The sequence below is a fragment of the Arvicola amphibius genome, chromosome 2 (assembly GCF_903992535.2).
Source record: "Arvicola amphibius chromosome 2, mArvAmp1.2, whole genome shotgun sequence".
NCBI lineage: Eukaryota > Metazoa > Chordata > Mammalia > Rodentia > Cricetidae > Arvicola > Arvicola amphibius.
Window position 1 is genome coordinate 186,737,816 of NC_052048.2, and position 24,861 is coordinate 186,762,676.

General features: G+C 40.3%; 1 protein-coding gene across 1 annotated transcript in view; it reads right to left on the reverse strand.

The window, feature by feature from the left end:
- Braf (B-Raf proto-oncogene, serine/threonine kinase) overlaps positions 1 to 21,952 on the reverse strand; it is a 132,239-nt gene extending 110,287 nt beyond the window's left edge. The window contains 1 exon segment of the mRNA XM_038318532.2: positions 21,773 to 21,952. Within this exon segment, the coding sequence (XP_038174460.2) occupies positions 21,773 to 21,952 (180 nt within the window).
- Positions 21,953 to 24,861: the final 2,909 nt, after the last annotated feature.

Consider the following 24,861-nt stretch of genomic DNA (forward strand, 5'->3'; position numbering starts at 1 on the left):
TTGGGACTGGGATCAGCCTCAGCATCAGCTGGGAACTTAAAAAGTAAATTATCAGTTTCTATACAACTCCTACTTAATCAGAAACTGTAGGGTAGAGTCCAACAGTTTTAACAAGGCCTACAGGCAATTCTTATGCTCATTCAAGCTTGAACATAGTTGGAGAAGGGTAGCTGTCTATCAGTAGTCTTGCTTGCTGTAGGTCACCCAATTATTTTCTATAGTGACTTCTAATTAACACTATCACCAGAAATGAAAGAAACTACTTTTCTGTATTATCACCAATACCTGATTATTGTCAGATGTCGTCATCACTACCAATCTAATCTATATAAAATGGTCTCTTATTGTCTTAACTTTCCTAACTGTTCTTGAAGTTAAAAAACATTCCAAACATTTTATTGGTCATTTCCTCCTATCTTTCTATCTTATCTACCTACCTATTGCATTTTCTTTTGTTGGTTTTTGTTTTGTAACTGGGAAGAGAGGTAAAGATTACTTTTAGTTTTTTTTATTTACATACGCAGTTTGTGTGTGTGCTCATGCACTTACCTGTATGTACAAATGTGGAGGTCAGAGGTCAAGTTGTTTGTTTTCTATTGCTCCCCACCTTGTCTTCTGTAGCTCTGTTTCAGTTACCCTTGCTAGCCACCAAGCTCATGGACTCCATCTGTTTCTCCCACCCCTGAATACTGGTGTTACAGAGATAAACTCACTGGGGACCTCACAGAAAACCCTTTACCCATTGAACCACCTCCCCAGGCTCTCCTTTTTTTTTTTTTAATATGCATGTGAGGTAGGAGGGTGTCTTACTATCCCAGGCTAGCCATAAATCCATAATCTTTTCAGTTTCTGCCTCCAAACGGCTAGGATTACAAGCTTTCATCACTATTCTGGCTACATTTATTACCCTTTTCCCCAGTCACATTCTTTATTTTCTAGTCAAGATAATATTAAGTAATATTTAAAATTACCTAAGTTGTTCCTCATGGGTGAACATTTTCATGAACCTTTTATATAGTTGAACAAGAGAAGAGATGGCTCAGAAGTTAAGTGTGGTTACTTTGAGAGAATCCAGCTTTGAATCCCAGTACCCAAATGGCAGCTCATAATCATCTGTAAATCGAGACCCATAAGATCCAGCTCCCTCTTCTGGCCTCCAAGGAACTAGCAAAGCATGTGGTACACAGACACACATGCAGACAAAACACCCATAAACAAACAGACAAACAAACTGGACAAGAGCTAGATGTGGTAGCTGGGAGGTAGAGATAGAAAGTTCTACACAAGTTCCAGACCAGTCAGGGCTACAAAGTATGATCCTGTCTCAAAAATGGAAAACAATGCAACAAAAAGCTAAACAAGAAACTCTCACATTGTAAGCCTTCTCCAAACCCTTTTCTTGTTTCTCCTTGATGCTAAGATCACTTGATTTCCTCACCAACTCTGACATCACCCAGTAGCATTTGGGCCGCTAAGCAGTCCAAATAGAGACAAACTGACTGATAAAATGTAGGAAGCCTCAGTCATGCTGTGTGTTTCCTTGAAAACAGTCTCTGTAGTCTACACATTCTCAAATGATGAAAGAACTTAGCTAATTGCTGAAGAGTCTCCTTTCAAGTCTTTTTGCAACTCATCTGAAGGCATTTCTCCCAGCTTCATGAAGGCTGTTCAGTGACACAAACAACAACAACCCCCCCAAAACGAACAAACAAAAACAAAAAACCCACATTCAAATGTTTAGGATTCCTCAAGCATAATCACACAGCTATTTAAAAAAATTTCTAGTAAGTCAGCATACAAAGTAATTGCTTTCATTGAGCCAGGGTCTGGCCCTAAATTCCCCAGGTAGCTAAAGATGACCTTGAACTACTAATCCTCCTAAGTTTTTTGTTTGTTTGTCTCACACACGTCAAGAAAGCACTGAGCATTATATCCCCAGTATTGCTTACTATTGTATCTTCACACAATTCAGTCCTTATTGTATTGCTATTCACTACCTTTCCTCATTGCTCTTCTGTAAGCCTCATCCCCAAAGGCTGAGTCCCTTCCTCCCCAGAAGTAGTCCCTGCCTTTGCTTTCATGTCACATGTATTCCATTGATGTGGGATGTACTTCTGTATGTGTTGCTTTTATTGGTTGATAAATGAAGTTGTTTTGGCCAATGGCTTGGCAGAGTAAAGCCAGGCGGGAAATCTGAACAGAGATATAGAGAGAAAGAAGGTGGAGTCAGGCAGACACCATGTGGCTGTCAAAGAAGAAGGATGCTAGAACCTTACCTGTAACCCACAGCCTTGTGGTAATACAGATTAATAGAAATGGGTTAATTTAAGATGTAAGAGCTAGCTAAGAATAAGCCTAAGCCATTGTCCAAACAATGCTGTAATTAATATAGTTTTTGTGTAATTATTCGGGCCTGGGTGCTGGGAATGAAGAGCAGTCTCTGTTTACATTCCTTCATTATCTGAGGTCAATTCCTTTTGTTTTCACTTTTTCCCCATTTGCTATTCTATTTCAACCTCATGAGCTTTTGTGTACCTATGACCCCATTCCTCGGTACAATCTACCCCCTTGAGTGTAGGCTTAGAGTTATTAATCTGTTTCTAACAGAATATAGCAGAAGTGATAGGCTGTCATGTCCAAGATTACTCCACAAAAAGATAATGACTTTCATTTTAGGTAATCACTTTCACTCTCTTCTGAAGTCAGCTGTCATGCCACGAAGAAGCCCACGTGAGTAAATCCGAGCCATCTCTTCAGTCCATCCCCCTCCCCCACATTAATTTTGTAACAGGTTTTTCCCCCCAGCTTTGCCTTTTATTTATTTAATCTGCTAGAAGCTGATTTTTAAGAATGGGAATTGGATAGGAAGATTCTGAGACTGCTTGTTTATTTTGTATGAAAGTCAGAAGACAACACCTATAAATTGGCCCTCTCTTGCCACCTTGTGGTTTCCCAAAATGTCCTTACCTGCTGAGCCATCTCCCTGGTAAGCAACTGTCCCAGCAAGTCATTATCCTTTCCCAACTAATTTATCATAGAGCATTTTCAACTCAGTTACTCCTACACAAGCATACAAAATACATCAGCAACCTCTTCCTGCTTACTATCTGCCATTTTGTACTCATCTTCTCTTTTCTTTTTATAAGACTCTCAGACATTCTACTGGCTACAGTCTAAATTCTATGCCCATAAGACCCTTTAGATCAGCCTCCCTCTCTCCCCAAGGTCAGGTGACTGAGAAACTTTCAGCAGTAGATTCTCCTCTTCTTTATTAAAGATCTATTTACACAAAAATTACTTTAGTTCTGATCTTCCTTATGTTAAAAAAATTAGGAAAGACTAAAGTGGTGGTGGACAACCACTCAAGTACAGGGAACATTAAAATATAAAAATCAGATAATAAAACTGGAGTGGTAAGTTTGCTGGCTATCCTGGCCCAACCCTCTTATTTTAGCAAGAGGTCTATTAAAAACTCTAGGATACTGCTACAAATAGATTTGATTATGAGCATTTGGAAGGAGCAATCTCATATTAAACCAGGTAATAATACAGCCCCAGCATTGTCTGGCATGTAACATTCAAATTTTGTTGACTGAAAAGGTGAATTAAATAATTCTTTCCATCTTTTTTTTTTTTTTAAAGAATATTCTGGCTGCTTTTGCCCCTTATACTTCCATAAAATTGTTGAACTATGTGCTGGCTAGTTTTATGTCAACCGGACACAAGGGAATCTCAATTGAGAAAATGCCTCTATGAGATCCAGCTGTAGAACATTTTCTTAATTAATGATTGATGGGGGAGGGCCTAGCCCATTGTGGGTGATGCCAACCCCTAGGCTGGTGGTCCTGGGTTTTATAAGAAATCTAGCTAAGCAAGTCAAAGTTCTTGCCCTGTTTAAGTTCCTGTCCTGGCTTCCTTCCATGATGGATTACAATGTAGAAGAGTAAGACAAATAAACTCTCTCATCCTTTTGGTCATGGTATTTCATCACAGCAATAGTAACCCTAATTAAGACAAACCAGGTTATCAAGTTCCACAGAAAACTAGCTTTCCATTTGGATTTCAAAAAAAAAAAAAAAGTATCAAATCCAAAGTTTTAACATTTTTACTCTACTTGGGCTTCTAATACATCCTAGTAAATATTTCTCATGTTTTAATGTCTGTAACAATATTTAGCTACTCTTCCTTATAAAGACCATATAAACACTTAATATCCACTTTATATGAGTCTCCCTTAGATCAGTGGTTGTCAGAGGCAGATGCTGGAGAAAGAAGGTACAGCCCTAAAAGAAGAGCATCAAAAGTCTCTTCATGGTGATGGATAGTTTGTGTCTTGATTGTAATGGTGGCCACACCAATCTACACAAGGTATCAAATGCCATAGCATATACAGCAAAATGGCTCAAAGGGTAAAGGCACTTGCTGCTAAGCTTGAAAACTTGAATTTGGTTCCTGGGACCTACATGGTGGAAGGAGAAAACTGATTTCCTTAAATAGTACTCTGACTTTCCATACCCCTAAAGACACTGTGGCACAGTGCCCCACCCCAAATATATATATAAAAATATATATATGTATATATGTATGTATGTTAGTATTCACACAAACACGTGCATGTAAAAAGTGGTGAAAACTGAAAAGATCTATAGTGTATTAGATGTTACTTTTTATTTTAATATTGCACTACATTTATGTAAGATATCTGTTCTGATTTGAATCTGAAATATCCCCATAGGCTCATGTCTTGAAGTTTGGCACCACACTTGTGGAGCCTTTAGGAGGCAGGTAGTACCTGGCTGGCAGAAGTTGGCCAGTGAAAGTGGACCTCTGAAGGTTAGAGCATCCCCTGTACAAGTGCTCTCTGCTTCCTGTCTGATACCATGTGAGCTAGTGGTTGCTACAAACTCCCACTACCAGGTTTAGTCACTTCACTATGGAGTCCCTGTTCTAGGATGGGCTGCAACTGTGAAAGCTTTCCTCCATTAACTTGTTCTGTCAAGGTGATACAAAAGGAACACAGAAAATAGTGAAATCTGAAGAGGTCGATAATCTAATTAGCTATATTATCATTCACTGGTATAATACAGAATCTAGCATACAACTCAGTACAAGGATCTCAATATGTAATTTCTGTACTTTCAAGAAATGAATACATGTAAACAATAATTACATACAGTACAAAAGGAACGCCATTTATAGGGTACCCACTGTGGTTGAGCACAGTATGCTAAGTGCTTAGGTATATATCACCCATTCTTTTGATACACTACTTTATAAAATTCCAAAAATATTGTTATATGGTAAGCTTGGTTTGAGAAATAGTGTATTGACAGCCCTTACTAACTATGGGCAGTCACAGTCTCATGATGATAAATAAGAATACTAACTTCTGAAGAAGCAATACCAACACCTTACAGGCTAAGAATGCTCAAATAAATTCAACTATGTCCCAAATCACAAACAATTCTTTCTACTCTACCAGCACATCTAAAAAGATTGTGCAAGCTTCACAGACAGAGAAGAACAGACTACAGAGATAGAAGAAAGAGGAAAGACCTCAGTCTTTCAGGAAACTCAAAATCCACAAAGTAAATAAAGCACAGGAGAGCTCAGTATGTTCAGAACCCTAAAGTTATTATAGGTTTGTCCCAGAATAAAACACAGGAAGAACAAAAAGAGACAGGACTGTGATTATTAGATCAAGAAGGTTTTGGGAGTGAAGGTGAATGGATTTTATTTAATTTGTAAAAACAGGGTGTTCCTATGTTACTAATTATTTCAAGCTTTAATAGCTTCAGACTGGCCAGAAAGTACGCATAATGAATCAAAAAAAAAAAAAAAAGAAGTAAACTAAGGGCAGGACAAAAATAAAGGGGTCTTAGAAATAATCAGGGCTTAAACTAGAGTGATCCAGAGGAATAAAATAGAAACATCATGGCAGATGGCAAATCAGAAGGATTTGGGTGCTTACTATATAGAGACACCAAGAACACAAAACAGAGAAACTACTATGGAAGGATCTAGCATAAATTCTAGTAAGTGAAGAGTTTGCCAGGACAAAGGGAGATTCAATTTAAAAGCAAAGATAACTAATTTGACTTACGACTGACCTGCTGACTTTGTGCTATCAGTGAAACACTCATAACAATGACCAAGAGATAACAGAAAATGCAGGCTGACACTCAACTACACTGCACAGGTAGCCTGATGGTTAAAAGGACAAAGTGGTTACAAATGAAGAGACTGTCAAGAAGTAAGGTTTGAGGGAGTGCTTAGTAAGTGCAGGTAGAAAGTGATCAGAAACAGAAACAAAAAAGCAGCAGCAGAGGCCTTTGGTTCCATTTTCATGGTTAAAAAAAAAAAGCAGGAGCAAAGTCAAGCAGAGGTATTTTTAGTTTGGAGTTGGGTGACCTGGATACATATACATATGAAGGCAAACTACAAGTAACCAGTATCAAAGAATACCTAAAGATGTCCATGTAAGCCTACCTACTAGATAATGAGGACAGAAATGTGAGATCAGAAAAGATTGTTCTGTCATATTCCAGAAGACTAAATTAGAATATTAGCACTAGAGGCATAAAGAAAGCATATTTGTGTTCCACATTTGGAGGTATCTTCTATCAACAGTAACAATACGTAACAAACTGTTTTACTACTAGATATTTCACTTGATATGGATGCTATGGAAAAAAACCTGAGACTAGCTTCAATTCTGATCTTTCATTAGGCAGAAACTCCCAAGTCTTCCTCTCCTCTAGGCTGTTATGAGCTTCATTCATGTCTTATGATCTCTTTTCTCCCCCATCTTTTCTGATGCTAGGGCTGAACCCAGGACCTCACCCATGCTAGGCAAGTGGTTTGTCACCTTTCCAATTCATATGTTTGTTTTTAATCTATCAGTTTTCTTGTCCTACAAAAAGGTTAAGGTCCTCACTGTACAGAGCAACTTTGACTAGGTGCAGTCACACTGGATAACCTGGTATCCCTCTCCCAAATAAAGGTCTTAGAAAATTGCCTTCATTTGTATATTTCCTAGTACTTTATGTAATTAACATTTCAGTTCATACTAAATTCTAAATCGGCAATTGCTTGGTGATATGGTATTCCCTCTTGTATCCTGTGATTGCCACTGATTAATAAAGAAGCTGCTTTGGGCCTATAGCAGGGCAGAACAGAGAGAGCTAGGTGGGGAAATAAACTGAATTCTGGGAGAATGAAGACAGAGTTGGGGAGATGCCACATAAAACAAAAACAAAAACAAGACAAACAACAACAACAACAACAACAACAACAAACTGCCCTAAAAGTTAGTATGAGGCAAAAAAAAAAAAAAACCCCAAACAAAACACTTTTTTAAACGTTCCTTATGTGATGTAGGTGGGTCTTCTTTCTATGTGTTGCTTTCATTGGTTAATTAATAAAGAAACTGCTTGGCCTGATAGGTCAGAACATAGGTGGGTGGAGTAGACAGAACAGAATGCTGAGAAGAAGGGAAGTGAGCAGACGCCATGGAGCCAGCCACCAGGTCAGACATGCTGAATCTTTCCTGGTAAGCCACCACCTCGTGGTGTTACACACATTATTAGAAATGGGTTAATCAAGATGTGAGAATTAGCCAGTAAGAGGCTAGAGCTAATGGGCCAAGCAGTGTTTAAATGAATACAATCTGTATGTTGTTATTTTGGGTGTAAAGCTAGCTGTGCAGAAGCTGGGCGGGACGAAAAGCAGGCCTGCTCATCTCATCACTACACTTATGGTTCCTGTGTTCCAGTCAATCATCACTATGGTCTCCCTTTCTGAGATATGGGACTTAGCAGACAATGTAGTTCTGCTTTAAAGGCAACCTAATGATGAAACCCTCAGGGTCCTTCTAACAGAAACTGCTTTTGATTTCCACTTAATATGAACTTCAGGTAGGTGTTGACTTTTGCACTCTTCAATTTATGAAGTCCACTGACACCAAAGCTTAAACATACATAGTACCTATATAGTTTGATTTCTACTGCAACAGTAACTTGGGGAAGAAAGGATTTTTTTTTTTAACACATCACAGCCCATCATCTGGGGAAGCCAAGGTAAGAACTCAAGGCAGAAACCTGGAGGCAGGAACAAAGGCACTGGCCATGGAGAAATGCTGCTTACTGGTTTGCTCCTCCTGGATTGTTTAGTTTGCTTTCTTATATACGCCAGGATCATCTGTCCAGGGATAGTACTACCCATAGTGGGCTTAGACTCCCACATCAAACAAAGACAATGTCCCACAGGTTTACCTATGAAGCATTTTCTCAGTTAAGGTTCCTCTTTTCAGGTAACTCTAGCTTGTGTCAAACTGACAATAACTAACCAGCATCCTGCCCTGAAGACAAAAGCTACCCATCTACTTACTCTTGGGGGTTCTTGCATTTTCCTAGAGTTTAAGCAGTTCCTTGCTATCTTTTCATATCTTCAAATATTTCCTTTTTTTTCTTTTCTTTTAAAACAAGATTCGTACCAGGGTGGTAGCACACACTTGTAATCTCAGCAAACAGGAGGAATAAAGTATTTAAGCTGTACAGCTACATAGTAAATTGGAGGACGGCTTGGGCTACATGAAACAAGGTCTCAAACAAACAAACAAAACATAGTCCACCATTATAAAAAAGAAATAAATTTATGCCTTGTAAACCCCTATTTCAGATACTTTAGCTAGATGCAATTTTAAAAGCTAATAATATCTAATAATGCTAATTCTACTATCAATTATAGGAAAGATAAATTTCTAAGAAATATGTCAAAAATGTACAGGTAACTATGATAAATGAGAGATGCTTGTACCTATACAAAGAATCACTTTGATTGTTGACAGTCACAACTCCAGGTTGACATTTCAGTCACAAATATTGTGTAAGTAGTGCTGCCATCAATTCTGCAATTTTCTAAAGTGGAAAGAACTCTTCTGTATATGCATATAAATATACACATACACACAAAGGTCACAGGCCAAATTCAAGGGTCACTCCTCAGGCATCACTAACACTTTTATTTTTCTCTCAGACAAAGTCATTCAGTGTTCTGGAGGAAATCCACCACCTTTGCCTCCTCAGTGCAGGGGCTGAATGCAAACGACCATACCTAGCTTTTAGAAAAAAACTTTTTTTCTAATTCACTGTGAAGCCCTGGCTGTTCAGAACTACTCTGTAGACCAGGCTGGCCTCAAACTCAGAGATCTGCCTGCCTCTGCCTCCCAAGTGCTGGGATTAAAGATTTAATTATGTATATATGTCTGGGTATATAAACATAAATGACGGTACCCTTGTAAGCCAGAAAAGCGTATTAAAACCCCCGAACCTAGCAGTTGTAAGCTGCCTGGACATGACTGCTGGCTAAGTGAACTTGAGTCCTCTGAAAGATGTGTGGTCGTGTGTGCATGTGGGTGCATGCACATATGCATGTTCATACTGGGTTCTGGGACCAAACTAAGGTAGGTCCTCCAGTCCTCAACTGACTAAGCTATTCTTCCAACCGAAGAAACTTTTTGTTTTGAGATAGAGAATTGTTGGATAACCAAGGATGGATATGGAACTTATTCTGTATACAGCCTAGATGGCTATGAAATTTAAAATCCTCCTGAACAATTCTTCTTATTTGCTAAAATTACAGGTATGTGTCACGTGGCAGGCTAAGAATGGTAAAGGACACTTAATGAAAAGTCTGGACTCCTTACAAGTTTTCAGTTCTAAAAGAACAGAAAACCCCAACCATTAAAGGAAAAGAACTTAGTGCTACTTAAGTCAACATATTTCTGAAAACAAACTGGAAAACTATGGTTAAAGACAGGATTTTGGGGAAGAAAACTACCACATCTTAGATGAGTGGTAACTATTTGGACTAAAAGCACTGAGATCACTCAGCAATTAAATATTTGATGTACAGTCTAGCTAGTGTCCTGAGTTAAACCCCTGAGACCCACATAAAAGTATAAGAAATCAACTCCACAAAGCTGTCATCTGACTCTTCAGCCATGGTGTGGCATGCATGCACATGCATGTGCACACAAACATACACAGTTTAAAAGTCTAAAAAATAAAACTGAAATGAAATAAAATGGTCTAGTGCAGCACAAACCAGTTACTCATCACATGAGATAGTTTAATCTGAAAATTAAATAGACTTAGTATCTCAGTGCTGCCCGCCGAACAGAACGAACAATAGCCTACCACTAGGCAACAAAGGACACTTCCAATATCATAAAGTCTGACTGTGACTGACAAGTGCTAGTATAGAGAATGCTGATAACAGAAAGAAAACCCTGCAATGTGGTGAATAAAATGATGAAGGATGCTAGCAAAGCACAAAACAAAGGTACCTAATTGGGTTTTAGGAAGAAAGGGATGGTGGGGGGATGGCTCAGTGGTTAAGAGCACTGGTTGCTCTTAGAGAACCAGGGTTCAATTCCCAGCACCCACATGGCAGCTCACAACTGTCTATAACTCCAGTTTTAGGGGATCTGACATTTTCCCACTAATACACATAGAATAAAGTTAAATTTTAAAAAAGAGAAAGAAAGGGATTAAGGATACTTTCTATAATAAATGGTAGGTCAGTGAAGCATATGAGTTTTGAAGGGCAAAGGGTGGGGAAAGAATTTGTATTTCAGGCAGTAAGAAAAGTGTAAACAAAACAAGTAAAACCTGAAATGTTAAAAAAAAAAAAAAAAGTACCGAGTGGGAACTGTTTCAGTGCACAGCACAAAAGTCAAACTGCAATGATAAGAATGTCATTCTATATAAACAAAATACATTGATCCCAAGTGCTGGCATCACCTTTGTGTGAGTTCTGTTTCTCTGTTAGACAGACTCATCTAATCTAAGGCCAGGCTGGCCTTGAACTAACAATCACTAGAGTCCTGGGATTAAAGGTGTGTGCCATCACTCCCTGCCTCTAGTGGCTTAGCTCTGCACTCTGATCTTCAAGAAAGCTTTAATTTGTTGAAACAAAAGAAAATATCACTACAGGGTTTTTGTTTGTTTGTTTAAGTGCTGATTGTCCTGGAACTCACTCTGTAGACCAGGCAGGCTGGCCTGGAACTCAAAGAAATCCACTTGCCTCTGCCTCTTGATGGCTGGAATTAAAGATGTTCACTGCCACACCTGGCATAGGAATATTCTTACAAAGAAAAATCAGTCACTTAGATCTCTCAAAATTTAGCTTCAATACATGGCAGAAGAGTTATAGATACTTCATGCAGTAATAAATTCATGTTCTAGTTCCCAATAATTACTTGTGTCAAAATGAGAGTGACTCATACCAAGTGTTTAAACTGCCTTGTCAAGTTACATTTAACTGTGCAGATGTGACACCAAAAGTTAGGAAACCCACAATGCTGTCCCAGCTCCTCACAAGTTAACACTGCCCATCAATTTTACTGTTTGTCCCCAGTCTATTCTTTCCTGTATGGTGCTGAATTCTAAACACACTCACCTCTCTCCTGAAACCTCATAATCCCTCTCTGGAATGAAACTGTTTACTACACTAGAGAGAAAAAAAATGGAAACAATGAAAACAGATTTCAGCTATCACTCTCACTGCCACATGCTCTAGAGTGTGCTTTTATGATAAGGCATCATATTGAAAGCCATCCTTCCTAGTTACACTAAACCTGTTTTCCTTGTCTCTATAGAAACACTGCTTCAGTAATTCTTATCTTTTCTGAAATCATGGGTGTTCTAATGTTTCATTTCTAGCATGATATGACCTTATAAGTTTCTTCTTCTTCTTCTTCTTCTTCTTCTTCTTCTTCTTCTTCTTCTTCTTCTTCTTCTTCTTCTTCTTCCTCTTCTTCTTCTTCTTTTTCTTCTTCTTTTTTTTTTTTGCTTGAGGCTGGCATGGGAACATATGTCTACAATTCCAACAGGAGGATAAGGAAGGAGACTGAATCTGAAGTTAATTTGAACTATATCACTAGTCTCTCAAAAACCTTTGAAAATTAATTAAAATTAAAAACATAATTTCTCGATTTTATTTTCCTCACTTGTCATGATCCATTCTCTGGTCCCCTTTATAAAATTAATTCCTTCCTCTTTTAATCCATTTTGTGCTACAACAAAATACAAGACTGGGTGATTTACAAGGTAAAAAGGGTTACTGAGAATTCTGAATAATGGAGGGTTCAAACAGCGTAGTACCAGAGTACAATATGGTCCTCTAGTTATGTCACAACTGCTCTAATACCCCAAAGGCAAAAGGTATAAGGACTATTTCAATAGGCTATCCGAATGTTTTATATTTCCACATTCATTCAGGAACTTAGGCTGATGGACAATTTATCTTTTTTGGGTTTTTTTGTTTATGTTTTTCAAGACAGGGTTTCTCTGTTTAACAGTTCTGGCTGTCCTGGAACTCACTCTGTAGACCAGGCTGGCCTCAAACTCATTGAGATCCATCTGCCTCTGCTTCCCAAGTGCTGGGATTAAAGGTGAGAACCACTACCACCTGGTGGACAATTTATCATTAAAACATGGCCTGGAACAAAAGTATCACAGCTATATCATTTTAGTTCCAGCCAGCTAGAAAAACTAGATATAGACCTGGTACACATCATTTGTGTCCATATTCTATGAGCTGGAATTCAATCCCCTGATCACACCTGCCTAACTACAAAGAAGAAAGGTTACCTTTCTATATATGAAAAGGAAAATAAAATATGGTTATCATGAACAGTACTTTGCCACAGAGCCTCATTTCAACCTCAGTGTCATAAATCCAATTACTTATTCAAAATATTAGACAGCATTAGCTTTCTGCCTCTAACTTGGCATTCCCTACAATGAATTCCTGACTTGGGTCTTCTCCCTTTTCTCTGACATCTTCAGCACTTCACATGTCTATCAACAAAGCCAAGAGCTTAGGATGTGGCTCACTAGTACAACACCTACTAGACTGTACAAAGCCTTGGGTTTGATCACCAGCATTGCTGTTGGGGGCAGGATGAGGGACACCAGATTTGGTCTACTTTCGAGCCATCCAAAACTCTGACCCCTTCTCTGCTCTCCTGCTACCATTCACATGACTGTAGTACTTCCTCATGGTTCTCTTGCTTCTACTTTGTCTCTTAGAATCCACTCTTTACACTGTGACCAAAGTGTTCCTATTTAGATGTGAGAAGGACTAGGGAGATGCCATGCAAGCATGAAAACCTAAGTTCAGATTGCCAGCACTCATGAAAAAAGCCTGACATGATGGCATGCTCCGAGTAATAGAAACATGGATAGGAGAATCCCTGAAGCTTGATGTTAGATAATCTAAACAAATGATTAAGTTCCAGCTTCACTAAGAGACCTTGTCTCAAAAAAAAAAAAAAAAAAAAAAAAGAAAAGAAAAAAGAAAAAAAAAAAAAAAGAAAAAAAGTGGACGGAAAGTAAGGAAGACAACTGACATCAACCTCTAGCCTCCACGTGCATACATGAGCATATGCACACACATACACTTGTGTGTACATTCATGAACAAGTAAACACACACAAACCTGTGAGATCAGGTCACAGTTCTGGCTACTGAAATCCTAATAGGGCTTTCCTTTTCCTTTAGAATGTTAAAGTCCTTTACAAAGACCTTTGGCCATGTCCCAAGCCCTCTGGAATTTAATCTACTGACTTTCAATTCTTTTGAGTTACTCCAGCAACTCTGGCCTCTTGCTACTTCTTAAATAAGCAAGGTACATTCCTTACAGAAGTCTGTTAGTTCTACAAGGAATGCATTTTCATTCTGTACTCTTCTGACCTCTGGAGGCTTTTGTTCAAAAGTCTCCTCCTAAAACTGAGGTCTACCTGTTCTTGCTGTTTTAAATTTCAGTCTACCTCCCCCAGGCCTACTCTGCTTTCTTTGAAATTTTCCACAGTTCTTGTTTCTCTTCAAGCATACTATAAAATTTCCTTTTTGAAGCCCGGTATGATGGTGTGACAAGACCCTGCACTCCAGAGGCAGGGTGCTCTTAAGTTCAAGGCCAGTTTGGGTTGCAAAGCACTTGTTCTGAGATAGACTTAATTACAAAGTGAGACTCCATCTAAAAATTTTTAAAAAGAGAGTTAGCTCACTGATTAAGAGCTTTTGTTGCTTTTGTAGAGACACAGGTTGAACCACCCCTAGTCCTGGTCCCAAGGGACCCAACACCATCTTCTGATCCCTGCTAGCACCAGGCATATACATGGTGCACATATACACATGTAGGCAAAATGCTCATACACATAAAATAGATCTAAAAAGTTTTTTAAGAAATAATTTCTTTTGTTTTTTGAGTGGGTTTTTGTTTTGTTTCATTTTGTTTTGACATGAGGTCTCAATATGGTACCAGCTGGTCTCAAATTGACTAAAGTTGCCAAGGATAACCTTGAACTCATGATCCTCTTGCTTTTATCTCCTGAGTATCAGAACTGATCACAGGTATGTTCTACCACAGCCAGCCTATAAATTTCCATTTTGTCTACTTATGGTTTATCTGTTCTCCCACAACTCCCAGCCTGTACTTCTCTCGGTACTGATTTCTGTTTTGAAAAATGTTCCTAAAGTCATAAATTACTACATGTTATAGGCACTCAAGTACTTACTGAATACATGAATACCTATTATTCTGACAAACAACTCAATGCAAAAGCCAGCACTGTAGTGTTAGGTGTCAACAAAGCGAATAATGACCATAGTTTAAAAACACTACAGCAAAGTCTTGTTTATCACCTTCCCCATAAAACCGCGAGACGGTCCTCGTACTATCACATTAATCCCCTTTCCTTGAACTGACGGTTTACCCAAAAAGTCAACATGTTGCCACTTAATGTTTCTTGGATTCAAAGGTAGTTTCAAGACAATATTAATAGAATGTGGTCAAGATTCAGTTTTAGGGCAACCGTAAGGACTGTCAAAATTTTATAACTAAAACCTATGTTAAGTCCGTCACTGGATTTCTTTTAAAACAAACAAATATACAACAAAGATTTCTGGAAGGAAAGTCTTAAATATATTTACCTTTTGTCTTGCAAATCAGAAAAATAATAGTACTATAATTTTGTGACAGTTTTTACATATTCATCACCTCATTTTATTCTCATACCAGTCCTCTAAGCCACTTAACACATTTGGACTAACAGAAGTTCAGTGCACAACATAAGGAGGCGTGGGGGAAGGATCAAGAGATGCCAGCAAAAAGCTTGCAGTGAATGGATTATGTTTTAATATAATGAAACTTATTTGCAATCGTATAATTTTCTGCAATTGTATAATATGAGACGAATCTACAGATACAGGCAATCACATAAAAACTAAAAAACTATACTTCCAACAGCTTTAGACTACCCATGTAAGGTCTACTGAATTCTCTGAACTGTAATCTGTTCCCTATCTGAAATACAGTAATATGGTGAGGGAATGTGGCTGTGGGTACAGCTCACTGCTAACTGTGCACTTGACACACACAAAGCCCTAGGTTCCCCTCCACCTCACCCCAACCCCTGCAGAAAGAAACAAAAGTCAAAAACAATTCATTAAGTTATCTGGAAGTAATTAAAATAGTACTTTTGTTCTGTTTGGTTTGAGATGGCTACTATATAGCCCCGGCTATCCTGGAATTTGCTGTGTAGACCAGGATGGTCTCAAACTTACAGAGATCTACCTGCCCCTGCCTCATGAGGGTTGAGATTAAAGGTATGCACTACCACACCCAGCAAAATAGTGCTTTTTTCCCCCACAGGGTTTCTCTGTGTCATGACTGTCCTGGAACTCTCTCTGTAGACCAGGTTGGCCTCGAAATCACAGAGTTCCACCTGCCTCTGCCTCCTGTGACCAAAGGCCTGAGCCTCCACTGCACAGTGCAATAGTGCTTTTAACTACATTGAAACAGTTATAAAGAGAACTATTTGGCATTCATAGAAAATACAATATTTTTAAATGGATATTAATTCTCTTTATACATTATCAAAAGCTGTACTATCAAGGACTTTTTTTTTTTTTTTTTTTTTTTTTTTTTTGGTTTTTCGAGACAGGGTTTCCCTGTAGTTTCTAGAGCCTGTCCTGGAGCTAGCTCTTGTAGACCAGGCTGGCCTCGAACTCAGAGATCCGCCTGCCTCTGCCTCCCGAGTGCTGGGATTAAAGGCGTGCGCCACCACCGCCCGGCCTATCAAGGACTTCTTAAAGTAACTCTGGGGCTGGGGATGTGGTTCAAAAAGTAAAATCTTGTTGTCAAGCACGAGAACCTTAGTTTACGTGCCCAGCCCTGCTAGTGCTGAAGACTGAGACAAGAGGATCCTAGGAGATCGCTGGTCAGAAAGTATAGCTCTGGAGTAATTGGAAAACCATCATCCTCTGGTACATTTTCCCCAAAAGTGCTGTTAATACTATAGCTGCATAGTAGGAATGAAAATGAGGTTTTCTTCGATATTACTGAGCTTCCAGAAGAAATAAAGTTAACTGAGTTCAGAACAATTTTTAGACTCTGTATAAGGGCATTCCAGGGCTCAGGAAGGAATGCTAAAATTACTGGGCATTAATTTCTTGATACTAGACAAGTCAATAGTCTTGATATTTGAACTAACAATAATGTTTTTGGCTTTTGATTTTTTTTTAAGAGCAAAAGAAACATCAGAAAGCAAAAATAGCCATAGAGAGAAGAAAAAATAACTCTTTAAAGTTAGGTATAGATTGTGTTAAGTATAGACTCCTTAAAATTAGGTATGGACTCCTGACTATCATGGCTTATTAAGTATGATATTAAATTAGGTTAGTAAACACTAAAAAAAAAATTGCCGCCGGGCGGTGGTGGCGCACGCCTTTAATCCCAGCACTCGGGAGGCAGAGGCAGGTGGATCTCTGAGTTCGAGGCCAGCCTGGTCTACAAGAGCTAGTTCCAGGACAGGCTCTAGAAACTACAGGGAAACCCTGTCTCGAAAAAAACCAAAAAAAAAAAAAAATGCCTTCCAAAACATGTCAATGCATCCATGAACTATTTAAAGAAAGAATATGTGAATCAATGAGAATGAATTTCTTGTTACATTAACATGAAGTTATCTCTAACACTAAGATAAAGAAAGCACAGTGTGACCTCAAAACCAGAAAAGCTCCCAAACAGGCCTGCTCATTCTGAATCCAGAAGTTCTATAATTATTTATAGTTGGGGCTTTTCTGAAGAATGAACACAGGTGAACTAGGCAAGGAGAAAGAATAAAGGGCTGCAAACAATTTAACTTCTGAGGAAGACAAAATCTAGTAAAAGCTGCTGACAAAAAGGTTTATCTTAATACGAATCTGACATAGGAATCCGGGAATAGGAGCAAACAAGACTTTTAAAAAGAAAGAGATTGTGACAAGAAGTTCACTAAGTACTCACTTAAATTAATATTAAGTTGTCAGTGAAACAAAATGCACTCTGCAGCTCTGAAGGATAAGACAACTTTATGATTGGAGATAAAGTGGAAAAGAAGAAGCAGTTGCCCCACCATGTGACTCAGCAGGTAAAGTCTTAGAAACACCAGAGTACAGCAAGGACAGCACTAACTTTCTTCCCTGCCACTCAAAGAATAGGTCTTTTGGCTGCTACGAGACCTATTCTTCCCATCAGTAAAATGGGGGAGAGAAAAGTCTCATTATTCTAGTCTGTTGTACTACTATACTCTTTCTGGCCTCCAAACACAATTAAATCAAATCTGCAATTATGTTTAAGACATTCCATAATTCAAGCACCAACCCAACATTCCTTTTGGTCAACTTACAATGGATTGCCTGCATATATAAGCAACTGATACAAGATAATTTTTTTACATAAAAGGACAAATGCCTAAAGTGAGAGTGTTAAGTCAGGAAATGGGAAAGAGAGCAATACAGAAGTACTGAAGACAAACAGTTATTTTATAGCTTCCCTCTACAAACAAAACCTTTGCATATATCTAAACAAGTATTAAGAACAACAGCTAAAACTTTCTGCATAGACGTCTTCCTACTTTGGTGAAAATATCACTTTCAGAGGTATGATGCAACATAATCTGACAGGGATCACAAAGAAGTATTTTAATACAGTGGGCCTCATTATAATGCAGATCCCATCCTAGAATATTCCCTAGCCAATACATTACTATAATTACACAGCTTAGCTAAAACTGGCTAAGAGATCCTGAAAACAGAAAATAATACAATTCTAACTGTATTACAGTTTTAAGAAACTCTCTTTCTCCAGAAACACAACATGAAAGGAACAGGTAGTAAATATCACACCTTGGTAGCACACATTTAAATAATAAATGCATTTATTATTAACCATCTGGTAATATTATACCAGGTACCATGTCACACCATATGGTCTCAGGAAGAAAGTATCACCAAGGAAGTAGAAAGTAAGTAAATGCTTAAAAGCAAAATAATACATACACTTAATAAACATTTGTCAGAACATTTTATTTTCAGTACCCATACAGTGATACAAATACAGGCCATGAAATCTGTTCATTTTCCAACATAATTTTACATACCACTGTCTACATTCTATGTTGGAGCTATACGATAACAGCAATCTTTTTAAAAAGAACTTAATGTCCAAAAAAGTTATCAGTTAAATCATACTTTACTTAGAGACACATAAATTTTGCTGAACTATTATATTTTAAAAGTTATATATAAAATATATTACGCAAGCATTAAAAAGTCTAGTTGTGATACACGCAAATGTTTATGGCAATTATACAAAAAGTTTGTACTTTTTATAGTTATTATTTTTACTTTTCAATAATGGACAGGTTTTCCCCTTGTAATTAGTTTTTGGTGCAGCTGAAATTTCTGACAAATTTTTTAAAAACCCAGGTAAGATAAAAATTTAGAACAAAATATGTCATTACACACAGGCACAATTTTTCATCTTTCTATGTACTTATTAAGGATATTCTTTTAAGTTCATATAAAGAAGACAGTTCAATTAAAAGACCACAAGATATTAAGTTTCCTCTGAATTAATATCAACTTAAAACTATTTCTTACTGGGGATAGGGACACACACCTGTAATCCCAGCACTTCAGAGTAACAGCAGAAGGACCAGGAGTTCTACAGCCTCAGTCACATGCTGAGTTCCTCAAAAGCCTGGGCTGCATGATACTATTTCCTGGAAGAAGCTATTTTGCTACATGTAATACTTGTATCTGTAGTCAATTGAGGTCCACTTTTTAATCATAATCTCCACCAGCCAACTATATTTATCATCTTTTACACAAGGCAACTATTCATCACCAAACATTAAACCCTGGGAGGGGGGCAATATGAAACATCTGTATTTTAACTAAATAAATTAAGAATACAGTTCCAGGAGATATGACCATGCTTTCAGTTATTGCTGATTTAATTTAACTTCACTTAGCCTAGAGGTTCTCAAGCACCGGTACATGGGAAATGTCCAGAAAGTGCCAAACAGAGTTATAGCCCTACCACACTCACTGCTTCAGAGAGAAAGGGGTTCAAGTAATCCAGCTCCCTCAAGTAAACAACAAAGTCTTCCATACAGAAATAGAAACTCTGAAACAAAGTTCTCAAATTAGCGTCATATCAGAGAATGATCATCTTTTAACTTTTATCCATTAGTTTACCCATACTATCATAGTCTTCAAGCAGTTTTACAATTCAAGAAAACCATACATGCACTGCAGAATCAAGTGAAGCCCAGAGGCACCTGTGCCTAGTAAGACAAAGGCATATCCGATTCCTGGAGAAAATAGACAGCAGATGTGACCCCTAGCATTTCTCCATTAAAAACAATGTATCCTAAAAATAAATTTCCATGTCAACGGAACAAAGTTGTTTATAAATAAGAAGGAATGTGGAGGTGTGGGGAAGACAAGAGGAAGCTTCAGCAAGTTAAGTACCAAAAGCCAGGAAACAAGACAGAATGAATGGTAACTAGGGATAAGGGAAACAGATTGAACTAGGAAATGGATGAAGGGAAGAGCTTTATCCTTGGAATCTAAGAAGCTACAGGAAATAAAGAAATCAAGTGGAAACTGACCTGAGCATAAATTCAAAATGGAAGTTGGAGTTATTTCTAATGAAGAAATAAGAAAAAGCCAAGCAGTGGTGGGTCAGGCCTTTAACCCCAGCATTTGGGAGACAGAGGCAGATGGGATCTCTGTGGGTGTGAGGCCAGCCTGGTCTACAAAGTGAGTTCTGGGACAGCCAGGGCTACACAAAGCAACCCTGTCTCAAAAGCAAAATGAGACGAAGGGAAGGAGAGGGGGAGAGAGGGAGAGAGGGAGGGAGGGAGGGAGGGGGAGAGAGAGAGAGAGAGAGAGAGAGAGAGAGAGAGAGAGGCTAGCTCAAATGACAATACTGAACACATTTTGGGCAGAGATGGCAAGGTTGGAAAACAAACATCACTGTGAACAGACTGCTAATGATAGATCAAGAATAGAGGATGAATTTCCAAGTAAACGAAGCAGGATAAAGACTACTGCAGAGATAAGAAAGGAGATAGTATGAGAATTGGGAAGCCTAAGTAACAGGTTTATCTTTAAGCAAAATCAACAAAATTAAGTCACACTCATCAACTATTTGCAAAATATGGCATTGTTTATGTGATACAATGCTCAAACAGTAAAAGTAGTAAGCTTTACATACAGAAGAGAAGAAATGAAGTAATCTGACAACGTAATACATCAAGTGACGCAAGGACAAGTTAAGAGAAAGTAAAAAAGGACAGGTAAACATGAAAGAGAAAAAAAATGGAACGATAGTGGGAACGACACAGATCAATTAAACCCACTAAAAACAAAACAAAACAAGAAAGCACAAAAGATGCCAATAAAGAGGTGTGAATGAACAGTGGAAGGCTAACCCGCATCGCCAGCAAGGCAGCAAGGAGGCACGTGAAACCTGATGGAATCTTGACAGCTTTGGGGTTCAGGGAGTGAGGAGCTTCCAAAGTGTCCAGAAGGATTGGTGAAGGTAACAATAGATAACGACTTGAGGGAGCGGTGGAATGGAGTTGAGCGGGCCTCAAAGGAGCAGGGCAAGAGAAGCGCAAACATGCTCTCCAGTGGAGGCTAAGGTTGGAGGCAAGGAGGTCCAACTGGGGAATGAGCGGGGTGGCGGATGAGGATGGGACGGAACAGCATGGGAACACTGGCAAATATTATCATTCCGAGATCAGAGACCGGGATGGGAAAACCTGCAGAACATCCAATTTGGGGGCTGAAAAAGTAGAGGCTCCACCAAAATCATCCCCTGGGCAAATCCGGTCGAGAGAAATCCCCCAAACAAGTAGAAAAGTGGGAAAGCGATAAGGGCCTGCAAAGGGAAGCTAGTGAGGAGCGGAGAGAGATGCGCTCCGTCATGCCCACATCCAGGGAGTATCACACACGGCAGTTTCTACGGCTGGGGGACTCAGGGGTAGTGCCCCGGCCACTAAGCTCCATCCTTGACGCCGTCCCTGCCGGTTAGCAAAAAGGAAAACATCTCAGGGATGCCGGGCTGGAAACCTCAGCCAGACGTGACCTTCTCCACCAGCCCCAGAGTTTCGCCCCCTATGGAAAGGCTCCAGCTCCGTCCCCGCTGTCCCAACCCCATCTGGGTGGGGGCCGGGGAACCCCCCTGGGCCACCGTGTGTGTTTACGTAGCGAGGAGAGCCACAGGACGGTGGGGGACACTCGGTCGCTATCCACATCCCCGCCGGCTGCCAAGCACAGCGGAGCTCCCTCCGCTGCCTCCGTCCCTCACATAAACACTGGCCCGCCGAGCCCCCGACGCGAGAGCACTGGGGGATGGCGCCGCCACTCACCTCTTCGGGAATGGTCGGGTCCGCAGCCGAAGAGGCCGCGGCGCCAGCGCCGGCCTCGGGCTCCATGTCTCCATTGAACAGAGCCTGGCCCTGCTCGGCGCCGCCGCCGCCACCGCTGCCGCCACCGCCGCCGCCGCCACCGCCGCTGCTGCTGCCACCGCCGCCACTCAGCGCCGCCATCTTCGAAGCGCAAGCCGGGGCCGAGCGGCAGCCGCGGGGCGGGGAGGGGGAAGGGAGGCGCAGGGCGGGCGGAGGCGGGCGCGGAGGCGCGGGGGGCGTGGGCGGAGCGGCCGGGGCGGAGGCCACCTCAGGAACCCGCCGGCGGCCCCCGGCGCAGCCGAACCTGAGGGGATTGGGAAGGGGGGGAGGGGGAGGGGGCGGAGACGACGAGGAGTCGCCGCGGCAACGGCGTCACCCGCGTGTCACGGCCGTGACGTCACCGGGTGCGTGACGTCATCCGAGGAGCCCCCTCGCGCCGCCGTCGTCAGGGGAGTGTTCCTTCTCCTCCAACCACCCGCGCGCTCACACGTTTCCCCCGCTCAGTTTCCATGGCTCCGCTTTTCTACTTTTCCTCGGTCCTCAGGCTGTTCTGTCATGTGGGATTTTACTAGAAGAGCAGGGGTGGTGTTCTAAGAGAACTTAAAATCCTAGAGGGAGGAAGGCGGCCGGGAAGCCTGTATTACTTGTCACTGCCGTTACAAAGAGGCTCTGGGTGTCGTCAAAAAACAAACAAACAAACAAACAAACAAACAAACGCCTTAAACCTCAAGGTTGGAACATCAGCCAAGCCAAACGTCTTAGAAATACATCTTGGAGCAGCTAAATTCTAAGTATGCGGTCTGCATACTGCCCTTAAAGGACTTGATCAGTTGAAGTGCGCATAAATGAAAATCTAAAACCTGGTTTTCAGTGTCTTTATTGACTAGTGTCATTTGCTTAGTGTCAACGGCTTCTTCCATGCACTAGGGTCTGAGAAAAGCATATAGCATTCTAGACATTTTAAGCATCAAAACAACAACAACAACAACAACAACAAAAACACTCAAAATATTTTGTAGACTCTGGTTCAAGGTTTCTCCACAAACTATATATTTTAAAAAATGGGTGAAGAGAGTTAAATTATCTTTGAAAAGTCCAAGTTACAGAATGAAATTAAATCCAATTTATTGTTTAAAATACATTTACCCAAAAGAAGAGAATAATGGAGAGAGGGTGTATGTTAAGGAAAAGAGAAAGCGGTAGAGAAAAACAGATGTTCCTGATAGTGTGCAGTTAACTGCCAAAGTAACTCAACATGGAGTCATGGGAGCTTGATTTGTCTGTGTGTACGTGTGTGCACTTCCATTAATGGAAAGGGGGCAGTCACCACTAACCTCTTTATTGCGTTTAGGATGATTTGAGAGGTGGAAAGCTTCTGAAACAGGATGTCTGTGCATTTAATCTGGTCTCCATCAGCCTGGGAGCTGATGCTTCTGTTTCAAGGTAAGAGGCACACGTGGGACTGCTTGGCAAATCAAAACTTTAAGTTCTTGTATGGTGAAAAAAATGCTGCCAATCAAATAACCAACCTGTGTTTGTCAATATCATTGTACATTCTCTTCCAAGTTGGGAAGTTCCCCTGAGAACTACATTTAAGTCAGAAGATGGTTTAACAGATATGAGTAAAGGAGATTAAAAAAAAAACCAGCTGGGCGGTGCTGGTGCATGCCTTTAGGTGGATCTCTGAGTTTGAGGTCAGCCTGGTCTACAGATCAAGAGAGCAAGTTCCAGGACAGCCGGGGCTGATGCATAGAGAAACAAACCCTGTCTTGAAGAACAGAGGGGAGAGGGGGACGATCATAGGGACAATGTTATCAAAGCTGCACTAGTTTAAGGCACCTTTGAGAAATAACCGAAAACATATAATGACTAAGAGCAGTAAAAATAGAGCAGCAACCAGGCAAGGGACCCTTCCCTCTTGATTTTGTCTGAGACACAACTATCAGGACTTGGAGGTTTTTGTTTGTTTTTAGTCCCTAACTGTCCTAGTTTGCTTTTAAAAAAAGTATTTCCTAAGAATATATTATTATATCTCTTCTTTATAACACTAAAACTTCTAAGAAATGTTCAGCGGTTGCATTTTAAAGAATAGCCCTTTCAGCATCCGTCTGTATACAGCGATCGTGTCTTTCGTGACTGTCTTCCATGATTCTCTTCACAAGATGGCTGACCTCATCCATTTAATGTGCATTCGCCCAACTCTGTTGGTTACCCCTGGTTAGTTTTGGTTAACTGTGTGCCTGCTGTATGTGTGTGTGTCTCCTCACCCTCAATAAAAGCCTTTCTTCAGCTGCTGATTCTGTCTGTTCCTCCTTGCTGCCAGGCTCAAGATGTTTCCTGCCTTTTAATGCTTTAGCTGGCAGAGAAAGGAACCCAAATCAAGACCCCCAGGTGGGACCATTTTTGAGACCTTATCCAGGATTCCTTTTGAGGAACACCAACTCATCCAGGTTGTCACTTAGATGCTACTGTCTGGTTGTGACTTCAGCAAGTAGAGTCTGGATTTCACTCAGGTTATTGTCCGCTTCCACTGGACGTTGCCTGTGGTACAGATGGCTGGAGGCATCTTTTGCTGATGCAACATCCCTCCCAGCACAGTCAAGAATGGCTGTCGTATGTTCTGGACCGAAGTTTTACCGTGACACCTTAGGTTAACTTTCCTCTGAGTCACTGTTGCTCCTCACTTCTCACCTTTTCTGTCAGCAGATAAGAACCATCTGCGTCCCAGGCCCCTAAGAGCCCTTAGGGTGTCCTTCGAAGGGAGGCGGGGCTAGGAGTTAGATTCCCTGGCAGGCAGACAGATAGGGAGAAGGACCATGCCTAGGTTATAAAGATGTTGAACTTTCAAGATGGTCAGCTTCTTCCTTACCTTCCTGACCTGAGACTAAAGCATAGCAGTTTAAAGGGCCTTGTGGTCTTTTCTCCAGTCAGTGGGCCTCCTGCTAATGGACTGGTTCGACAAGCTCAAAGCCGGATCAGGATAGGTTTACACACCAGCTGCGGGGCCCATCAGCCACCAAGTCTTTCTTTAAACTGACCAGCCCTAAATT